The 23,771-nt window shown below is 40.9% G+C and overlaps 1 protein-coding gene across 7 annotated transcripts in view; it reads right to left on the bottom strand.

Annotated features, from left to right (window-relative positions):
- LOC147124839 (lysine-specific demethylase 4C-like) overlaps nucleotides 1-23,771 on the bottom strand; it is a 645,681-nt gene that overhangs the window by 359,064 nt on the left and 262,846 nt on the right. For all 7 annotated transcript variants that reach the window (XM_085993864.1, XM_085993875.1, XM_085993908.1 and 4 more), the window contains 4 exons: nucleotides 21,876-22,081; nucleotides 21,101-21,348; nucleotides 9,703-10,049; nucleotides 3,783-3,909 (listed from right to left, as the gene is read on the bottom strand). In XM_085993864.1, coding sequence (XP_085849990.1) covers nucleotides 3,783-3,909; nucleotides 9,703-10,049; nucleotides 21,101-21,348; nucleotides 21,876-22,081 — 928 coding nt within the window. The remainder of the gene's footprint in view (nucleotides 1-3,782; nucleotides 3,910-9,702; nucleotides 10,050-21,100; nucleotides 21,349-21,875; nucleotides 22,082-23,771) is intronic.

Genomic DNA, 23,771 nt, shown 5'->3' with positions numbered 1-23,771 from the left:
TGTAGCGCCTGATTTAGCGCTCCAATCACCTCCAGGGGCAATAGAAGCCAAGTTTGCAGTCGGAGGCGATAATTAGCGCCAGGCTAATTAAAGGGTGTAAAGGAAAAGACAGCCATCGGTGGCTAAGTAAAGAAATTAAGGATAGTATTCGACTAAAAACAAGGGCATATAAGGTAGCCAAATCTAGTGGGAGGATAGAGGATTGGGAAAACTTTAAAAGACAGCAAAAAATAACTAAAAGATTGATTAAGAAAGGGAAGATAGATTATGAAAGTAAATTAGCAAAAAATATAAAAACAGATAGTAAGAGTTTTTATAGTTATATAAAAAGAAAAAGGGTGGCTAAAGTAAATGTTGGTCCCTTAGAGGATGAGACCGGGAAATTAATGGTGGGAAATATGGAGATGGCAAAAACACAATGAATATTTTACATCAGTCTTTGCAGTAGAAGACACTAAGAATATCCCAACACTGGACAAACAGGGGGCTAAAGGGGGGGAGGAGCTAAACACGATCAAAATCACTAAGGAAGTGGTACTCGGTAAAATAATGGGACTCAAGGCAGATAAATCACCTGGACCTGATGGCTTACATCCTAGGGTCTTGAGGGAAGTGGCGGTAGGGATTGTGGATGCATTGGTAATAATTTTCCAAAACTCCCTGGACTCGGCAAAGGTCCCGGCAGACTGGAAAACTGCTAATGTAACACCCTTATTTAAAAAGGGCAGTAGACAGAAGGCTGGAAACTATAGACCGGTTAGCCTAACATCTGTGGTAGGTAAAATTTTGGAGTCCATTATTAAGGAGACAGTAACAGGACATTTGGATAACCATAATTTAATAGGACAAAGTCAGCATGGTTTTATGAAGGGGAAGTCATGTTTGACAAATTTGCTGGAGTTCTTTGAGGAAGTAACGTATAGGGTGGATAAAGGGGAACCAGTGGATGTAGTGTATTTAGACTTCCAAAAGGCATTTGACAAGGTGCCACACAAAAGATTATTGCTTAAAGTAAAAAATCACGGGATTGGGGGGAATATTCTGGCATGGATAGAGGATTGGCTATCTAACAGAAGGCAGAGAGTTGGGATAAATGGTTCATTCTCATACTGGCAATCAGTAACTAGTGGTGTTCCGCAGGGGTCAGTGCTGGGTCCCCAACTCTTTACAATCTATATTAACGATTTGGAGGAGGGGACCGAGTGTAACATATCAAAGTTTGCAGATGATACTAAGATGGGAGGGAAAGTAGTGAGGGAGGAGGACATAAAAAACCTGCAAGGGGACATAGACCGGCTAAGTAAGTGGGCAGAGATTTGGCAGATGGAATACAATACTGGAAAGTGTGAGGTTATGCACTTTGGCAGGAAAAATCGTAGAGCAAGTTATTATCTTAATGGCAAGAAACTGGAAAGTACTGAAGCACAAAGGGATCTGGGGGTCCTGGTGCACGAAACTCAAAAGGTTAGTATGCAGGTGCAGCAAGTGATTAAGAAGGCCAATGGAATGTTGGCTTTCATTGCTAGGGGGATAGAATATAAAAATAGGGAGGTATTGCTTCAGTTGTACAAGGTATTGGTGAGACCGCACCTGGAATACTGCGTACAGTTTTGGTGTCCATACTTAAGAAAGGACATACTTGCTCTCGAGTCAGTACAAAGAAGGTTCACTTGGTTAATCCCGGGGATGAGGGGATGGACATATGAGGAGAGGTTGAGTAGATTGGGACTCTACTCATTGGAGTTCAGAAGAATGAGAGGCGATCTTATTGAAACATATAAGATTGTGAAGGGGTTGGATCGGGTGGATGTGGGGAAGATGTTCCCGATGATGGGTGAAACTAGAACTAGGGGGCATAGTCTTAGAATAAGGGGCTGCTCTTTCAAAACTGAGATGAGGAGAAACTACTTCACTCAGAGGGTGGTAGGTCCATGGAATATGCTGCCCCAAAAGGCTGTAGAAGCTACATCATTACATAAATTTAAAACAGAAATAGACAGTTTCCTAGAAGTAAAGGGAATGAAAGGTTACGGGGAGCGGGCAGGAATTTGGACATGAGTCTAGGTTCGGATCGGTCATGGCCCTGTGGGTAGCGGAGTGGGCCCAGGGGCCGTGTAGCCTGATCCTGCTCCTATTTCGTGTGTCTAATTCTGTTAGATTCAGGAGATGGTTCTGTGATAGTGGATTGGCGGTTAGGATCAGATCAGCCATGATCTTATTGAGTGGCGGAGCGGGCTCGAGGGGCCGATTGGCCTACTCCTGCTCCTATTTCTTATGTTCTTATGTTCCAACACTGATCCCGCTTTAAGACAGAACTGCATTTTTATACCTACATTGAATTCACTACGAACTGCAGCGAAGAGTAAGATGATAAAGCGATGCAGCACAGACGCCGGGAATTTCTTGGGAGTTCTCCCAATCAGCTGCTGAAATTCCCAGCAACAGTCTACGGGAAACTGCTGTGAAGTCAGCACTAGAGTAAGAGGTAGACTTGTGGTAAAAGACATTGGCCCAGATTTTGCTGTAATTATAACGGTGAAGTTATCAGTGCTCACCGTTATAATGGGATAAATTGGACAGCAACTTCTGGCTTCCGCATATGCGCAGTTAAACGCGGAAATCCAGAAGTTGCTGTCAGTGATACCCAGCTCCTCCACAGGGTGTGCTGCTGCAGTCCTCGCCAATAGACTTAGCATTGAAATGACTGCAATGGCATGAACTTGCTGTGCTTACCCACTAGTTCCGCACGAAAAACAGCTGAAAAAGTTAGGGCTGGTGCATTCAGAAGTAAGTGAGCTTTTAACGGCATGATAAGTGATAATTACTGCTGAACTACCTCTCTGGCCCTGAAAAATTAATTTTACAAGTATGGAGTCTCATTCCATCAGTGGAAAATCAAACATTTTTTAATGTTTTTTTAAAAACTTTTTCTGTCTCCTTTATCTCTCTCCCTTAATCCCATCTGTATTTCCCAATCTTTATTTTGCTTACTGTACATCATTTAAATCCCATTTATATTTCTTGTTTTAGACTCTGCGTGTATCTGTGAGGATTCTTCAATCTGATTGGTTGAAGAGCCTCACTGGTTCTTGACCTGCTCACAGATGTCTCAGGTCCCCTGCAGAGGGTGCCATGCTGCAACAGACACCTGATGACAGCAAGTCTCCACTCTGAAGCTGGTCGAAACTTTGTAGGCCGCTGTCAGAGAGGTGAACGGCGAGCGCCGTTTCTTCGCCGCTGACTGCAAAATCCGGTCCTATATACCATTCACTACTGAAGAAGCAGAGTCAACCATCACAGGTCTAAGAAATTACTCTAGTTACTGTGCAGAATTGTTCTGTTCGGAACGTGCCTTTACTTGTTAAAGTTATTGTAAATAAATTTAGCATTTCAATTTGGAGCCTACAATTAACTCGAGGAATGAAAAATGCCTGTTAAACTAGAACTACAATCTGAGAGTCCTATGAAATTAAAGATGTTGCAACTTCTGGATTGTAGGCAATCTGCTTACGGTGAGAGCAGAGAAACCACTTGCAGTGTGGCTCACTAAAAGTACCCTCAACCCTTTCACAGATATACACCACAGTAATGAACTATAACACAGCAGTATTTGCTTATGAGCATTTATGAACATTTTAAACAGCATGCAACATTAAAAACATTTTAACATTTTTTACACACAAATATATTCTGAAAACGTTCTTAATATGGTATTAGTGTGGACAGGTGCAATTATTATTATTTCACAGTTTAAATGCAAGTATGGCATCTTAAATACTAACCTTCATCGCTAATCAATTCCTGTTTAACCAGAGTTGACGGGGATCTAGCAGGTGGTTTGCACAACGGATGCCGTCGACTCTTGGCCGGTTTCTTTTTCCCTACATTTCTGATGAACTGTTCTGGAAACTGAAAACAGAAGAAAAATACTTTATCTTTTTAATAGAACAAAAACAGCTACCTAGTCTGAAGCAAATTTTCTAGGAAATAAAATTGTGTATTTAACACTTGCTATGATGCACTTTGTCAGAACTAAACATTTGCATAATTTCAGGTGTTGCACATTACTTTACAAACTTTACACAGAGTAAGTAAACCACTTTGTGGTTCAGGCCTGCCTTATTCAAAATGTTATAAACTCAATAAGCCAGCTGCACTGAACCGTTAAAATTGCTTCCACAACATTGCAATTTTAAAAAACTAAAATGATACTCCTCTGATGACTCTTCAAATTTATCCAGTGGGTAGTTCGGGGGGGCGCGCATAAGGAGCTACAATTGGCCTCAAGGTAAAGGAGGAGGATAAAAATGCAGCCAGGGCTCCCATGCCTCCAGCAAGTCCATGTACGTGGATGTCGGGTGGGGAGTGGATCAGGCTTGGTTCTAGATGCTCCCCTCTTCCAGTCCGCATTTATAATGGAATATCCTGCGGGCACTGGCAGTTGAGGCGTACACATGAATAACTGCCACTTGGTGACGTAGCAAAGGGCAACAAATACTCATAGGAACAATAAGAGCATAAGAAGTAGGAGCAGGAGTAGGCCATACGGCCCCTCGGGCCTGCTCCGCCATTCAATAGGATCATGGCTGATCCGAACTTATCACGTCCACTTCCCTGCCCTCTCCCCGTAACCCCTTATTCCCTAGTTAATCCCTTCAGAAAAGGACGGAAGAAAATTGGCAGCTCAAATTTGAGAAAAGAACAAAAGTGATAAAAATAGCCAAAGGACACTAAAGCAATGTTAGAATAAACTGACGATGATTGGAGAAGGAAAATCCTGACATTATAATAGGCCCTTGCCCATAGCTGATACATTAAAAATATTCATTCACTGCAAACCTTGGCTATCCTGTCCCAGAATCTTAACAAGACACAGCAGGTCATCGCTCAACAATCCTACAAATCCAGCACGAGTCCATTTGTGAGCCTCCATTTCTTTCTGCATAATTGAATAGTGGAGGGTGTGAAATCACTCCACTGGCACCTTAAATGGGATCTTAAAAGGAGACTTGACAGGAATCACAAACTCAAATTTTTCCCTTCATGAAGTTTTGCTCTTGGGAATCACAAAGAAAATGAATGTTTTATTCTAAACTTAAAAAGCAATGGAAAATCCATGCTACTGTAATTGAAGACAATTCTTCTGCCTTTGAAAATAGTAATAGTGGCCTTGTGAACTACTGCAGTTTAATAGACACCCTGAAGCTAAACAGTTTTGCAACACCCAAGCTCACATTACTATGGATATCAATAACTACGAACAAAATTCAAATTCCTCTCAGCAAACTAAAAAGTTATAACAGCAGCCTTTAGTTCTATTAATAAATTAGTGAATGATGAATAACACTGGGAAGCCAATACCTTTTCTTTCTAGAGATCAGTGAACTATGTGGCATGAGGTTTGTTCGCTTGCTGGTTTTACAGAAACCAAAGGAAATTGGAATATTGGATAACAGTCCACACAAACCAACACTGTGTGTAAGATCATTACAACAGTGACTACACTCCAAAAGTACTTTATTGGCTGCAAAGCGCTTGGAGACATCCAGTGGTCATGAAAGGCATTATATAAATGCAAGTCTTATTTTTTTTTAGATCACATGGAACTTCAGTCAGGAAGAATGGTGTTATTTTATAGCATCTCTTCAAATAGCAAAAATCAACTATAATATTGGTAACAGTCTGAATGCCATGCTGGTCCAGACCCTTGGTGTTGACCATTTTTCTTCTCCCACATTACAACAGCGACGATACCTCAAAAAGTATTTAATACGCTGTAAAGTGCTCCCAAACCAGTGATCTCTACCACCTAGAAGGACAAGGGCAGCAGGCGCATGGGACACCACCACCTCCAAGCTCCCATCCAAGTCACACACCATCCTGACTTGGAAATATATCCCCGTTCCTTCATGGTCACTGGGTCAAAATCCAGGAACTCCCTCCCTGACAGCACTGTGGGAGTACCTTCACCACATGGACTGCAGCAGTTCAAGAAGCTGGCTCACCAGCAACTTCAAGGGCAATTAGGGATGGGCCTTGCTAGCGATGCCCACATCCCATGAATACATGACAAAAAAAAGGATGTCCTGAGGTCGTGAATGGCACTATATAAATGCGAGAGAGAGCGAATGAGTGAGTGAGAGTGTTGTGTGCCTTTCTTTCCTCTGTTCCCCTTGTTCAAATCCTTCTATGGCCTCGCCCTCCCTATCTCTAACCTCCTCCAGCCCTACAACCCTCCGGGTTATCTGCGCTCCTCCAAATCTGGCTTCTTGAGCATCAACAATTTTAATCGATCCACCTTTGGCGGCCGTGCCTTCAGCTGCCAAGGCTCTGTGAAGCACCTTGGGACGTTTTACTATGTTAAAGGCACTATGTAACTACAAGCTGTTGTTGTTCTGTGCCTTTTTAAATGTTGGTCATCTTGAATATCTTCAAGTTCTGATGAAGGGTCCCCACCTAAAAATTCAATTTGTCTATTCTCTCCATAAATGCTGGTTGACCCGCTAAGTATTTCTAGCAGTTTCTGTTTTTGTTCCACACAAAAGTAATTACAATTTTATTCAAAACCAGCGCAGTGCATGCATATTAAGTACCAAATCCTAGAGGGGCTTTCTCTGGCAGAAATGGGAGCAACAGTTTCTAAGCTTTTACCATTAAAACACAACAAGACTAATCAAAGTGTATTTGTCTTCAGTTACAATAAATATCTAATAAATCTGAATCTATTGGTCCATAAAGACCACTTACTGGTGGTTGTAATAACAAAGGTAAGGAACTAGATAAACCTGCAGTCAATTGAACCAAATCCTTCCATATTTAATTGTTTGAAACAGTTTACCCTGCTTCATACTACTGAATTTATTTAATCTGATGAGAAAGGTGAATTACCAAGGTAAAATTCTGTGAAATTTCTCTTACCCCTAAAATAATTTACCCAAGTATCGGTCTTGCAACATTATAGTCCATTCCTGTTAAAGTTGCCAGATTCTAATTACTGGATCATTCAAATTTGAAGCGCATTTAAAAGGGTTACTGTAAGGTATATGGTTATTCCAAATGACTGGATAATTCAATTCTTTCCACAGAATGACCAAGAGAAGGCTGTACAATTCAACTCTGATCATTTGTATTCTACAACAGCACTTCTATGTTATCAGAAGCACAGGCAACATTAAATGTTTACTTACTTCTAAAAACTTAACCTTCAACCCTGTTCTTAACCAGATAGTTATCCACATCTATTCAAAAGGAGTAATCTAAAACAGCATTAACTGCTTTTGATAGGATTCTATTCCACACATTTAGTGTATGAAGGAAAGAATAATTCTTCTGATCTATGGCTTTACTAATGTACTCCCATCTTCTAGCTCTGTAATCACGCTCAATTTAAATAGCCTGAAGACATCTCCTGTACCCGTTATCTAAATAACTGGATCACAAGCTGTCCCCCTCCCCCCAACTTCCCAATCTTTTCTCCAAGGAAAATAAGTTCAATGTTATGAGCCGGTCTTCAAAATAGAGCTTTAAGTCTCAGAATAAGTCACCCTTGTCTGAACCTTCTCTAATCCATAATGTTCTTTTCAAAATAGGGTGCCTAAAATTGCAGACAATGTTAAACGTGGCTTTGCCAATGAGTTAGCCAGTTAAAATATCTTATTAAAGTTTCAAGCGGAGGAAGATTGGGTGAGACAGCAGGTTAACACATTTTCCTTTCCCCTCAAATTCAGTCCACAATTATGGAATGAAAGTCTCCTCTATCTGCTAACTGTAAGGATCTTGCATTAAATGAATATGAACAGCCTCAACTAAGTTGACAGCACAAAACTTGTCAGAAAATTACAATTTCATCAGACACCACATGGTTTCTGCAGTAGGAAACAGGAAAACACACAACTCCATTTAAGTATACGCCTCACATCTACATTATCTTATTTTAGAAGATATGCATAATTGCCCTCCTCATAAGTAAGGGTTTTCATCAGTTGGGATTGAAATACATTGTTGCAGTAGAATACAGAGAGCTTTACTGAGCCATGCAGGCCTCTGACTAGTCCATAAAAGAAACATCAAAACCATAGAATGTTACAGCACATAAGGAGGCCATTTGGCCCATCGTGCTTGAGCCAGCTCTTTGCTAGAGCTATCCAATTAATCCCACTCCCCTGCTCTTTCCTCAGAGCCTTGTAAAAAATGTTCCATTCAAATACTGATCCAATTCTCTTTTGAATGTTATTATTCAATCTACTTCCACCACCCTTCCAGGCAGTGCATTCCAGATCACAACAACTCGCGGTATAAAAAAAGGTTTCCTCATGTCACCTCTGGTTCTCTTGCTAATCACCTTAAATGTCCATCCTCTGGTTACCGACCCTTTTGCTAGTGGAAACAGTTTCTCCTTATTTATTCTATCAAAACCATTCAGGATTTTGAACACCACTATCAAATCTCCTCTCAACCTTCTCTAAGGAGAACAAGCCCAGCTTCTCCAGTCTTTCCACATAACTGAAGTCCCTCATCCCTGGAACCATTCTAGTAAATCTCTTCTGCGCCCTCTCCAAGGCCTTGACATCCTTCCGAAAGTGTGGTGCCCAGAATTGAATACACTACTCCAGCTGAGGCCTTACCAATGTTTTATAAAAGGTTTAGCATAACTTCCTTGCTTTTGTACTCTCTTCCTCTATTAATAAAGCTAAGGAACCAAAACAGGGAAAATTATAGTTTTATATCGACCAGTATATTGTGGGATGCAACAGCTTTCTGTAAAAAAAACAAAAATAAGCAGACTCCTGCTTTTGAATGACAAACATTGGTTATAGGGCTCCTCCAGTGAGGCGAGCAGACTAAAGTCTAAAGCAGGTATAGTCTGCTGACATTAATCAAGAGGATCTTCATGGAGAACATCTAAGAGTAGCCATTAAGTGCCATATAATCAGTTTGTTTACACACGAAGGAGGCTCTACCAAGTTTTACTTTTCGTACGCAAAAGGAATCCTTCAAATGGTATTACTGTTATTGTTCAGTATGAAAAAAACTGAAGCATAGATTCCGTGGGACACAGAAGCAGCTGAGCACTTTCGGTGAACAATAATTCCCCCTACTGTACTTCTCCCCGTAAACATCTTTTAAAAATTCAGCAGTGACAAAAATCTTTTTCAGATAGTGGTCCAGGGCTTGCTCAATTTATAAACTGCCAGTTTCTTGGTTTTACTTTTTTTTACACATTTCAAGGATTAGCAGCAAATGCTGTACATCACATGCCTATAGATTATCAATGTTCAGATTAAACTGTAGCATTGAGAGCTGCAGTTTATAATGCACCTGAATTAAGGTAACAAAAGGCAAGTGGTATTGAGTTGCTAAATCAAGTCTACTCCACCCGTGTTTACTTATCTTGCCAGATTTATGCAGCATCCAGGACCACTATACTCATTCAGCTGTGATTGAAGTTAAGTTCTTCATAGTAACAATTATGCAGGTTTGTTGGGAAAACTGGCACCTGAAGAATTCAATGATCCAGTGGCTCAGTCTTTTTCCAATTATGTTTAACAACTCTTACCCACATCACACTGCTAAATTCAAACAGTACCTGTTAAATGAAGCAATGACTATGTACACTGGGGGGGGGGGGGGGGTGGTAAAAAAGAGTTAATACATTAATTTACTGCAGACATTTCTTGGACATATTTTTAAAAGTGTTATTACACTTGGTATTTCTCCAGGCTCTAAGCCATTTTCTCCACTCTCGGCTTCACTGGTTTCCTCCTCCGTGGAGACACGACTAGTTTCACGTCGCTTCCAGCAGCTCTGTTGAGTTTCTGTAGCAATATCATCAAATGATTTCTGACATAATTTGTCCTTTTTGTGGAGCACATCCTCCTCTTTAGATTTCCGTAGACCCTTATTTTCTGAGTATTCTGAAGAGTTGTTGACTGCATCAAATTTACCCATTGATGTTAATGAAAAACAATCATCCACTTTCCTTTTTCCATTAGCTTTATTTCTACACTTGGTGCTGGCAAGATTGGAAACAGATCCGGTCCTGTAATTTTCTGTGGGGAAAAAACAAACACTTTGACTTTAGTTGCTACGTGAAGCATAATCTCATGTTAACTGTAAGGATAAATACTGTACATGCTATGTAGTTATTGGAAAAGGATATTTTACTTGTGTTGTTTCAAATAACTATTACTGTAAAACAGCATGGAAGCACATCATATGGCAAAAAGTCAGTGCACTAATTGAAGTCAGTATAATTTTTTTTTTTTTTTAAAAAGGACATTATTTGGCATCAATGCTAGAAAATCAACTGTGATATAGGATTGCATTACAGAGAGTTTGTAGAGCACTCAGACAACAGAGTTAAAACAAGAGTGCCATCTGGTGTCATAGTTTCAAATTGCTAGCAAGTACCACGTTGAAAAAAATTATTTAAAGAAACACAGGCCGAGTGAGAGTGGTGTTGAAATTTGCAAATTATACCAAAATAGGAGGTACAGCTAATTCCTTTCAAGACCAAAGAAAGCGGCAAAACCATGTCGACTCTGCCTAATCATAGTGATTTTCCAATTGCCCTGTTCCCAAGTCCTTAGTAATAGATTCTAGTGTTTTCCCTACTACTAATGTCAAGCTAACTGGCCTATAGTTCTGGAGTGATTATTTGCATTCGATCCGGTTGCGCATGCACAGTACCAAACGGTGCAGTGGCTGCAGCCTGCCACGCTTTCCTCGGCCCCATGCGGAAGGGGTCAGGGGAGAGAGAGAGAGAGAGAGAGAAAGGGAGAGAGAAAGAGAGAGACAGAGAATGAAAGAGAGAAAAAAAAAAGAGAAAGAGAGAAAGAGAAAGGAGATCCAAAGGGGAGATAGAGTGGGACGGAGAGAGAGGAGAGAATAGAGAGAAGAGATCGGAAGGGGATAGAGAGAGAAGAGATCGGAGGGGGAAAGAGAGGAAATCGGAGGGGGGGGGGGAAAAGAGGAGATCGGGGGGGGGGGGGGGGGAGAGAGAGAGAGAGAGGGAGAGATGTGAGATCGGAGAGAGGCAAGAGAGAGAAGATCGGAGGAGAGAGAGAGAGAGAGAGAGAGAGAGAGAGAGATTGGAGGGGAGATTGGGGGGGATGGTGGAAGAGAGAGAAGAGGGCGGGGTGGGGGGGTGGAGGTCAGGAGCTCGGGGAGAGAAGATCAGGAGCTTGTTGTGGGGGTGGGGGGGGGAAGCATAGCGAGAACAGTGGGGAGGGAGGGAAGAGCATGATCCAGGTCTAAAGGGGAGAGGGGGTAGGAATGAGAGCAAGAACATGATCCAGATGGGAAAATAGATGACATTCTCCCATCCTCTGTTAGGCCTGGATCCTGGACTTCCACCCCTACCCTCTCTACACCTGCACCACGTTCTGACGAAAGGTCATCGACCTGAAACGTTAACTCGGTTTCTTTCTCCACAGATGCTGCCTGACCTGCTGAGTATCTCCATCATTTTCGGTTTTAATTTCAGTTTTCCAGCATCTGCAGTATTTTGCTTTTATATTAGGGGGAACATTGTCCACCAACACCTTGATTTTAAAATTCTCATCCTCTTGTTAAAATCCCTCCATGGCCTCACCACTTCCTATCTGAATTCTGCAGTGTGTGCGCTCCCAACCCGGGAGGGTGAGCCCTGCCTATTCTCCGAAAGCAGTAGTGTTAGCACTGTTGAGCTCTGGAGCTAGCTGTCAAAATGAATGGATCATAATAGACATTGGAAAGTACTTGATTACTCAGGCAGGCAGGATCGCATTACACATTCCAGACAAATTGCTGGGCGGGTCTTGTCCTCCAAAGGGATCAATCAGAAACCTGGTCTCGCCCTCCAAGGGGACCAATCAGAACTTTGGTGTTACAAATAGTTACAGCCCTATAGTTTACTCTCTCCGTCCTTTCTTGAGCAGCAGGGATTTAAAACCCTAGAATGCAGGCCATCAGGTCCATGGGATTTGTCATTCTTTCGTACCATTAATTTCTCCAATACTTTTTCTTTACTAATATTAATTACTTTAAGTTCCTCACTCCATTAGACCCTTGGTTCCACACAAAGTACAGGAAACTTTGTGCTATCCGGCACCGACGGGACCAAGCTGCTGCCGTACACTCCAAACTGCCGTACACTCCAGAGCTAATGTTGAAACATACAGAGATTTTCATCTCCGTATGAATCAACAAACCCTGTTGCAGCAACAGCCTCTAAACAGTCGGCACGCGTCTCTGTAGCGTCTGTAGCTGAAGCTGTTGCTTAGCTACAGACCTTGCACAGCTTGACTGTTCAAAAAAAAGCAAAGAAACGAAAAGAATAAAAAACGGCTCCTGATTTTTGCCGGTGGCTCCAACTTGCTGGACGGTTCGCCTCCGGATAACTCAAAGTTTCCTGCACTTGTTTAATGTCTCACCCATTTCCTTATTCCCCATTATAATTTCTCCTGCCTCTGCCTCTAAGGGGCTCACGTTTAGTTTAGCTGATCTCTTCCTTTTTACATACTTGTAAAAGCTTACAATCGGTTTTCATATTTCTTGCTAGTTTACTCTCATTCTATTTTCTCCCTCTATCACTTTCTTGGTCATCCTTTGCTGATTTTTAAAACCCTCCCAATGCTCAGGCTTACTACTATTCTTCGCAACATTGTAAGCCTCTTTTTTTTTTTTTAAATCCAACACTATCCTTAACTTCTCTAATATAAAATAAAAACAGAAAATGCTGGAGATACTCAGCAGGTTAGGCAGCATCTTTGGAGAGAGTAACAGTTAACGTTTCAGGTCGATGACCTTTCATCAGAAATGGAAAAAAGCAGGAAATGGAACAAATTTTTAAGCAAATGTAGGGGCTGGGAAAGAGGGGAAGGGATGAAAGAACAAAAGGGAAGGTCTGTGATAGGATAGAAGGCGGGCGAGGTTAAGAGACATCAAGAGATATTCAAGGCAAAAAGAGATGGTAATGGGACACATTAAGAAACAAAGGATGGCTCTAGGTGAAGTGTAAATTGCGCTGGCAGAATGAAAGACAGCTGCCATGTACAAACATGGCTAACTTCTCTAGTTAGCCATGGTTGTACCACTTTTCCAGTGGCATTTTTATTCAAGCGAATGTATACTCATTGAGAATGATGAATTATTTCTTTAAATGTTTACCATTGCTTATCTTTTAATGTAATTTCTCAATCTACCTCAGCCAACTCACCCCTCTCATACCTCCATAATTGGCTTTGTTATAAATTTACGACCCTAGTTTCAGACTTAACCACAGCACTCTCAAAATATGAAATTCTATCATATTATGATCACTCTTTCCCCAGAGGATCCTTCACTTTAAGATACTATGGTGTTCTTTGATGTAATGTTTTCCTGACTGACCTGTTTGGACACCATTCACACCTTTGATTGCTGTGATTATCTCTCTGCCGAGGTGTGATAAATGGCAGTTAGAAAGATTACCTGTAATCATCTGGCATTATTCTCTGACTATATAATCTGTGTCTATAGGCATCTCTCCACTTCACCTGACGAAGGAGCAGCGCTCTGAAAGCTTGTGATTTCAAATAAAACTGTTGGACTATAACCTGGCGTTGTGTGACTTCTTATATAAGATACTAATTAACCCTGTCTCATTACACAATACTAGATTCAAAATAGCCTGTTCCCTAGTTGGTTCCTTGACATATTGTTCTGGAAAATTGTTTCAAATGCATTCCAAGCTACTTTTGCCAATTTGGTTTACCCAGTCTATATGAAGATTGAAGTCCCCCATGATTATTGCATTACCCTTGTTACATGCTCCTCTAATTTCCTGATTTATACTCTGTCCAACACTATTTTTTACTGTTAGGGGGTCTGTAAACTACACCCACCAGTGTTTTCTGCCCTTTGTTATTTCTTAGCTCTACCTATACTGATTTTACATCCTGATTTTCTGGGCTAAAAACCTCTCACTACTGCCTTTATTTCATCCTTTATTATCAGGGCTACCCCACTGCCTTTTTCATTGTGCCCATCTTGAATGTGCCTATCTTTTCTAAAAGTCAAGTACCCTGGAATATTTACTTGCCAACCTTGGCCACCCTGCAACCACGTCTCAGTAATGACTACTAGATCAAACCCATTTCTCTCTATTTGTACTATTAATTCATCTATCTTGTTACAAATGCTTCATGCATTCAGATATAGCACCTTTAATTTAAAAATTTTACTATTTTTTCCCTGGTGTGTGTGGCCTTAGTTGCTAATGCCCTATTACCATTGTTAAACTCCTGACACAATCTGCTTCATTTTACCCAAATCGCTACTCGGCTCTGCAGTCTTGACTTTTCACTCAAGACTTATAGATTAACCCTTACCTGAACTCTCCCTCCCCCTTATTAATTTAAAGCCCTATCTACCGCCCAAGTTATTTAAGTCGCCGAGACAATGGTTCCAGTCCGGTTTAAATGGAACAGCTTCCTCTTTCCCCAGTACTGGTGCCAGTGCCCCATGCACTGCCTCTCACACCACTCTTTCAGCCACACATTTAAACCTCTAATCAGTTTGTCCCTCTGCCAATTTGTGCATGGCTCAGGTAACAATCCAGAGATTATTACCGTTGATACGATAGAAGTGTTTCAATTAGGAAAGGCCAGGACCGGGTAGATCGAAGCAGACTGTTCCCAGTAGTTGAGGGGTCAAGAATGAGTGTTCACAGATACAATATTTGAAACAGAGAGCAAGAGAAACTTCTTTACACAGTTTTCAGGCTGTGGAATGTATTTACACGGTTAGTGGTTGAGGTAGAAAATATGTCAGCATTCAAAGTTAGATTGGATAGGTAGATAAACAAAAAGATGTTGAAGGGAAATGGAAACAGGGTGGGTAGATTTGATTAGAGCTACTTGTTTGCACGGAGGGTAAACGCTGGCACAGATAGCCTGTTTCTATGTTGTAACTTCTTTGTATAATGTGAATGTGAGTATACCACTTTTTTTTTTTTACGGTGACTGATACTACAACATTGTTTATCATATATCCTCATATTACATAGTATTTACAGCACAGGATCAGACCAGTCAGCCAACGTTTATGCTCCACACGAGCCATATAATCATATATAAAAAGAATTTGCTTTATACAAATCTAATTTATGTTTTTCAGTGATGGTATAGCACTTAGGTGTTAGGTAGTATGTATGCTAAACATAAATTATGTGTTGGAGTCAATCTAATGATGCAATATGTGCCATAGTCCAATGGAAATACATTGTACCCCTGTATAAACATCTAATCCATTTTACCCAATTGATTAATATCAAAGGTAGAATTATTACCTTGAGTTCTTTTGCTCTAGATGGCAGGTGAAATATTACCTGAGCTTTGTTACTGTAGCAATTTTTATAGCCAATGTCATGAATGCAGTATGTATTGTTCATTATTCTGAACTTGTGCTTTATTTGTTCATACATTTGCATTTAGCAACAATTTATTTAACATCAGATGTATTACAGCGCTATGTGAAGAACGCTTTATTTACTTGCTATGCACATGCAAAAATACATCAGGAAACATTTTTTTCCCCACCATCAGGCATCACACATCCATGGTTCTCAATCACCAATATATTTGTCAACTGTACAGCCGGGTGATCTGCTTATTAGGGCTTAGTAAGTCCATCAATATTTAATTAAAAAAATATGTAAACAGATGGCTGAGCCAATTGTTGCTTTTACAGATTTTGGCCTTTCATCAATTTTGAGGCATGACCCAAACAACAAAGGACTGCCTACCATTATAATGCATCCCTAACCATCTATTACACTCGTGCCCCACATAACTTGGTATTTGGAGCCTGCTTGAAACAGACAATCTATACATTTACCAACTGTTTCAAAATTACCGATGACGGATTACAGAAAATATTTCATTCCTTGGAATGATTTCCTTTCATTAGATTGATTTTAAATTTTGAGATTACAATAAGAGTATAATAAATAGGTCAGCACCTTAAATATTGAAACAGGGGACAGGCAGTGAATTCAAAGTCAATGTTTTAAGCCAATAAAGTCAGTAAAGATAAAAGGAAAGAAGATCCAAGAGAGAGGAAGTGTTATCAATATGAAAGGTCATCATGTAAGAAGCACAAATACATAATGAGGAACAGCAAACCACTATACCAAAGCTGTGTAAATAATAACAATGGTAAGCACACAGTAGGCAAAGAATAATGCAAATAATAATTCATAGGAATAGAAATGTACCAAAAACACTAATTATAAATCCCAAAGCAAATTTATGCAAAATACAATTAAATTTTTTTTAAAGAAAATAGGAGTTCTATGGCAAGATTTAAATTCTCTAGTTCAGCATTGCACATGGTACATTGCTCATTGCACATATTAGAAAAGAAGTCTAACGTGGTGCTTCCTGCAACATTAAAATCATAAAAAAGCAGGATTAATATGAATTGCTGGCCACATCTCAATGAATTCCTTTAACACAAATTAAAATTCAACAAGACATTATATATTCCTTCTATTTTCATGCAATCAATTTTTCAGCAGAATTTTATTCACTTAATCAAAGTTTGAGGCTGATCTCTCAAATCAACCGCATCAGCCTTGTTAACAGTAGCAATCTATGTGAAGTTTGCACATAACCAGGTAATTTAGCCTACTTTTCAAAGACAGCATGCAAATTTTAAAAAACTTGCATACATGATAATCAATGTTCCCTCTAATTTTTTTAGCGTCGCCCGGCCCTGATCAACAGGTGGTGCAGCCCATCCAGAATTCCACGCATGCGCGGTTTTCCATTTAAAAGCCGGTGAACCAGCTGTGCGGGAGCTCCAGAGCGCTGCGCGGCCGTTTAAAGGGAACATTGATTATAATTTTAATAAGCAAATGCCCCATAACTTAAAAGTATTTTAGCGAGGTTAAACTGACTGGCCTATAGTTGCTGGGTTTATCCTTACAACCTTTTTTGAACAAGGGTGTAACATTTGCAATTCTCCAGTCCTCTGGCACCAGCCCCGTATCTAAGGAGGATTGGAAGATTATGGCCAATATATCCACAATTTCCACCTTTACTTCCCTCAGCATCCTAGGATGCATTCCATCCGGTTCTCGTGACTTATCTACTTTAAGTACAGCCAACCTCCTCCTCATCAATTTTTATCCCATGCAGTATCTGAACTACCTCTTCTTTCTCCATGACTTTGGCAGCATCTTCTTCCTTGGTAAAGACATATGCAAAATACTCATTTAGTACCTCATCCATGTCCTCTGCCTCCATGCGTAGGTGTCCATTTTGGTCCCATATCGGCCCCACCCCTCCTCTTCCTACCCGTTTATTTATATGCCTATAGAAGACTTTTGGATTCCCATTTATGTTATCTGCCAATCTATTTGCCCCTCCCCTTGCCCCTCATTTCCTTTTTCATTCCCCTCTGAACTTTCTATATTCAGCCTGATTCTCACTTGTATTCTCAACCTGGCATCTGTCATACTGTCTTTTTCTGCTTCATCTTACCCTCTAATTCTTTTGTCATTCAGGGTGCTCTGGCTTTGGTTGCCCTACCCTTTCCCCCTTGTGGGAAAGTACCTCAAATGTACCCAAACCATCTCTTTAAAGGCAGCCCATTTTTCAATTACAGTTTTGCCTGCCAATCTTTGATTCCAATTTACCCGGGTCAGATCCATTCTCAACCCACTGAAATTGGCCTTCCTCCAATTAAGTATTTTTACTCTAGATTGCTCCCTGTCCTTTTCCACAGCTAATCTAAACCTTATGATACTGTTTTCACTGTTCCCTAAATGTTCCCCAACTGACACTTGCTGTACTTGAACCACCTCATTCCCCAGAACCAGATCCAGCAATGCCTCCTTCCTTGTTGGGCCGGAAATGTACTGATCAAGAAAGTTCTCCTGAACACACTTCAGAAATTCTTCCCCTTCTCTGCCCTTGACACTATTACTATCCCAGTCTATATTTGGATAGTTGAAGTCCCCCATTATCACTACTCTATAGTTCTTGCATCTCTCGGTAATTTCTCTGCAAATTTGCTCCTCTATGTCTTTCCCATTAGTTGGTAGTCTATAGAATACACCTAGTAGTGTAATGGCACCTCTATTGTTTCTCAACTCTAACCAAATAGATTGTCCTTGACCCCTCCAGGACATCCTCTCTCTCCAGCAATGTAATATTCTCCTTAATCAATACTTCCACCCCAACTCCTTTCTTTCCTTCCCTATCTTTCCTGAACACCTTATATCCAGGAATATTTAGTACCCAATCCTGCCCTTTTGTGAGCCAGGTCTCCGTTATCGCCACTTCATCATATTCCCATGTGTCTCTTTGCGCCTGCAGCTCACCAACCTTATTTACCACACTTTGTGCTTTTGCACACATGCACTGTTAACCTATCTTAGACCTTCTTGTATTCTCTCTTAGTCTGACCCCCACCTAATACTGTACTATTTCTTACTCTAGTGCTATCTGTCTCTCCCAATCCTTTGTGCACCTTCTTTCTCCTTTCTAATGCTACATCCTGGTGCCCATCCCCCTGCCAATTTAGCTTAAACCCTCCCCAAAAGCACGAGCAAACCACCCGTGAGGACATTGGCCCCGGCTCTGTTGAGGTGCAACCCGTCCAGCCTGTACAGGTCCCACCTCGCCCAGAACTGGTCCTAATGGCCCAGGAATCTAAAGCCCTCCTTCCTGCACCATCTCTCCAGTCACGCATTCATCTGCTCTATCCTATTTCTATACTCACTAGCACGTGGCACTGGGATTATTCCGGAGATTATTACCTTTGAGGTCCTCCCTTTTAATCTCTTTCCTAGATCCCTAAAATCTGCCTGCAGGACCTCTCCCTCTTTCTACCTATGTCGTTGATACTAATATGGACCACGACCTCTGGCTGTTCACTGTCCCCCCTCAGAATGTTCCGCAGCCGCTCAGTGACATCCTTGACCCTAGCACCAGGGAGGCAATACACCATCCTGGAATTACGTCTGCAGCCGCAGAAACGCCTGTCTGGTTCCCCTAATTATCGAATCTCCTATCACTATTGCTTTCCCGATCTTCCTCCTCCCCCCGTACAGCTGAGCCACCTGTGGTGCCATGGACTTGGCTCTGGCTGTACGTCCCAGAGGAACCATCGCCCTCATCAGTATTCTGATTGGAGACCAAGATGCACTCAGGGGACTCCTGCACTACCTACCTGGACCTCCTTGTCTGTCTAACGGCCACCCATTCCCTCTCTGCCTGCACATTCCTACGCTGCGGGGTGACCACCTCCCGAAATGTGCTATCCACGTTACGCTCAGCCTTACGGATGCACTGCAGTGACGCCAGCTGCCACTCAAGCTCCGAAACCTGGAATTTGAGCTCCTCCAGCGGACGACGCTTCCTGCACATGGGATTGTCCAGGACACAGGAAGTGTCCTGGAGTCCCCACATGGCACAAGGTATGCATTCCACAGGATCAAGGTGCCCTGCCATGCCTCTACTTAATAGACTATTAAATAACTTAACAGAAATAAACTTAAGACTTAAAAAAAAATCACCAATACTCAGTTCAGGACAATTAGTGATGGGCAATAAATGCTGGCCTTGCCAGCGACACCCACATTATACCCCGAGTTGTCATCGTCGTTGTTGAATGCACCAGCACCAACCCACTGCTGTGCAGTTAGGGAGCCTTACTTCAGCTTGCATTGATACAGACCTATTGTTTTGACATTTTATAATTATCTTAAGTGCTGAATGACACTGGAGAAACAAAGGAACCCATGGTTTGATTACTCTTGCAACTGGAATTGAAGGAGATTGAGAGTGTCCTGAAGGGTCACAATTCTCAGTTCTCCAGCTTTCTGAGCCCACACCTCCTCCACCACCTCTTTTGCCTAGTACTTTACAGCCTTCCAGCCTTAGCATTAAGCTTAACAACTTAAGAAGGTGTGGGCAGGTACTTGTGGTGGGGATTCCCGACTAGTACACGGCTGGCAGACTGATCCGCATCATTGGGGTCCACCTGTGTTTCTTCCGTGCCATGGGAGCCTTACAGTCTTTGTCAACACATATATAAATACAAGTTTACGTTGTTTGTCAGATTTTCCATGCTTACCTCCTGCTCTGCTGTAAGCATTTACAGCTACTCAGGACCCATCTTTTGTTCCTATACATCTCTATCACCTCATTTTCCCTTGCACCATTATCACTTGTCATTTAATCATTCCTGCCCTCCACCCCATCAGACCTCTCCCTTTTATTCTTTACCTGCGCACCCCCATCCCCCAAACACACCTTTTCCCTGGTGCTGCACTTACTTAAAGGCTGTTCATCTCTAATACCTTCCAGTGCTGATGAAAGATCATTGACTTGAAACGTTAACTCCATTTCCCTCTCCACAGATGCTGCCTGACCTGTTGAGTATTTCCAGCATTTTCGGTTTTTATTCCAGATACCAGCATCCGCAGTACTTTGTTCGCATCTATATTTTTGGTTGCTCTGTATGTTTTAATTCACTGTTTTATTACAAATCACTAATCAATATTGCTCCCTATAAATTTTGTAACTATTTAAATTGCTCTCCACTTTTTAATCCTTCGTCCTTGCACTATTGAATGATAAATCATGAAGGAATATAGCTCCACAGGTGGCAGCAGTCCTCCATCACCTTGCTCAAGTGATTGTTCTTCACTTGAGCGCCAGCAGGCTTATTCAACTGTAGTGGGCAACCCAAGCCTGACCTTGTCCTCCTCACCCAGCATCCAGTAATATGCATTTCCAGGAAATACTGCAGGATAGTGATCAAAAGCAAACCATGAGGCCTATTTTCTTCTCCTGGGCTAAGCAACACCAATGTCAACTGCTCCAAATGAGATAGAGTAACTCAGCACATAGCAAATAATGAAACCAGAGACCTTACTACTCAGTGCTGCACCATGCAATGCCATTGACCCAGTGAAAATGATTGCCACGTTCAGAACATTTCTGTAGGTTAACGGACAATGAAAGGCACTATGAAAAAGTTAACTTGATATCGCAACTGTCTACTAAAGATTCATGGCTTTGAACTGTTTAATCGAAGGGAACACATAAATCAGTCTATATCTCACCTGGTGACTGGACTTTATCCAATAGGTTCTGATCCAGCTGGATTTCCTCAATACGTTCTTCTCCAGTACTCATTACTTCTGTATTGCTAGACTCTTCTTTCTGTGCTCCCCCACTGGGTTCTTCTTTGATATTGATACCATCTGTAAATGTTTCGTCCGCAGTTGTTTCTTTAGCCACAGGTTCGCTGAATGCCCTTTCATCTTCTAGAGTTTTTATCTTTTTAGATCGAGTTCTGAACTGATAGAGACTGCAGAAGATATGGCTGTCAGGTTGGAATGGTCTTGGATAAAATTATCTGTATCCCTATAAACCTTTTCCCCAATCAACTGATCCTGGATTGTACCTATTCATTTCTACTGGCATTGCCATATCAAAATAAAATCTAAGGCAATGAATTCATAATGTTTTGAGAACAGTTATTTTGTAACAAGTATTTTTAATCACGGTATCCAACAGTAATGGTAGGCAATGAGTATTTTCAAACTACATATTTAATGTTTGCATTATAATGACCCACTACTTAAAATATGTGGACGTCTATGAAGGTGGAGTTGAGATAGAAGATCAGCCATGATCTTATTGAATGGCAGAGCAGGCTCGAACGGCCGTATGGCCTACTCTTACTCTTAAACAAAGTTCATTCACGGAACATATGGGGAATGACAAGATTAGTTAGCCACTTTTGCCAGCAGATTAACAGACTTTGAAGCACTTCAACACCATAACTAACTTGTGCTGCATATTTCTGGTTTAATTATGAGTTGAATAAGTTACCTTTTCATAGACATTTCAGACTTCCTTTGAGTTGCTTTTCTTTGCTTCTGCCAAGTCTCCAGCTCAGGAGTTGATTCAGGAGTGGGTTTTGTGTGATCAATAGTTTGAATGTCCTTTCCTTCTTTCCAGAGTGTGTACCTGCTTGGCTGAAATTTTTCTATAAAGATATCCATGGATATCTTAACCATGTCTTTCCGGCAGGTACACTGAGAAGACAAAAAAAAATACTGCAACTGAAAAAAATTGATAAACAAGCATTTGCAATTCATATTCGAAAACATTCTGAGCATTACATCTATTGCCTACATATTTTTTTTAAATTTATTCTCGGGACGTGTGCGTCGCTTACTGCCCAGCCAAGTTGCTCTGAGAAGGTGGTGGGCCTTTGTGATCCACTACAGCAGTTTGATACAACTAGACCACTTCAGCGGGCAATTCAAAATCAAACAGTTGGTGTGAAACTGAAGTCACATGTAGGTCAGACTGGTAAGGATGACTGGTTTCCTTCCTGAAAGGACATAGTGAGCCAATTTTTATGGCAATCACACAGCTTCAGGGTCACTTTCACTGATATGAGCTATCTATTTCCAGATTTTTTAAACTGAATTCAAAATTCTCAAATTGCAATAGTTGCTCTCATCAGATTACTAGTATATAAGTAAGCTTAGAATTGTTGGGTTAACAAGAACATGCATTTATTTAATGGCTTTAATTTGGAAAAACATCCAAAGGTGTTTCACAGAAGCATAAGGAAGAACTAAATACCGAGCAAATGAGGAGATATTAGGAGGAGAGACCAAAGCCTTAGTCAAAAGAGGTGGGTTTTCAGGAAAGTCCGAAAGGAGGAGAGGCAGGTGAAGAAGCCGAGGGATAAGGGAGTAAATTCTAGAGTGTGTGACCTAGGCAGCTGTAGGCATAGCCGTCAATGGTGGAACTTCTGCAAATTACAGGGCTCCAGTACAGCCAATATGGTTACAGTGGGTTTTTCAAACATTTTTCTCCTACATAATCCAATTTTATTTATTAAACAGTATGACATTTACAAAAGCCCATCATAATGTGACGGCTGCCTGCTCCGGTGCATCCAGCTGCACGTGCAGAAAATGTGCAATGTCTTCCTGGTGAGTACAAAAGTTTAGCCATTGATTTTAAGAGACACAAAGTTACATGTTATGGTCTTCCTGGTGAAATTTGGGACGGGGGAGGTGGCGGGAAACATTGACCAAATAACCTGGGCACTATCATGCTTATTTGACAAAGATCAACTATGAGAGAGAAAGAAAAATCTGCATACAGGATTTCATAGATTTCTTTGCAGCTGGAATGCAGAAAGACCTTGGAAATTATGAGAAGTATTTTCTGTGTAATTCTATATTTGAAATACACATATATATTAAAGTGTGCAGAAGACTTAAAATATGAAGTGAAAAATGCAATTGAGCTTCAGCTGTGGGCAACACATACCAAATAATATACTCTTGAAAGTATAATAAATATTCTTGTCTAAGCCATCACGATTGTAAAAGTATATAGGAGCAGAGGCAAAAATCTAAGGCTGTATGGTTTATACATAACAAATAAGGAAATCTAATTATAAATAGCATCAAAGGTATTTTAAATACAAGTTAATAGAAGAATTGCTGTCACAAACAATTCATAATACATTTCTTTATGCTACTTAAAGTAAAAGAATTAAGATGAATACGTCTCTCTCTGCCTTCAGGAAATGCATTATGGGTTTTATTAAATTGATGAAAGACCACTTTGGACATTAAAGCTACATTTAGCTACACTTCTGGTACATTTTGGTCATTCATTTTGTTGATTTATCTTACTTAGAAAGCCAGAATCAATAACATTAAGCAATTATGTTACTGCAGTTTACATCTAATAAAA

This window comes from Somniosus microcephalus, chromosome 1 (assembly GCF_052327205.1).
Source record: "Somniosus microcephalus isolate GS21.2 chromosome 1, FLI_Smic_1.0, whole genome shotgun sequence".
Classification (NCBI taxonomy): domain Eukaryota; kingdom Metazoa; phylum Chordata; class Chondrichthyes; order Squaliformes; family Somniosidae; genus Somniosus; species Somniosus microcephalus.
Note: the sequence above shows the minus strand (reverse complement) of the source record. Positions and strands in the feature narration are given on the sequence as shown.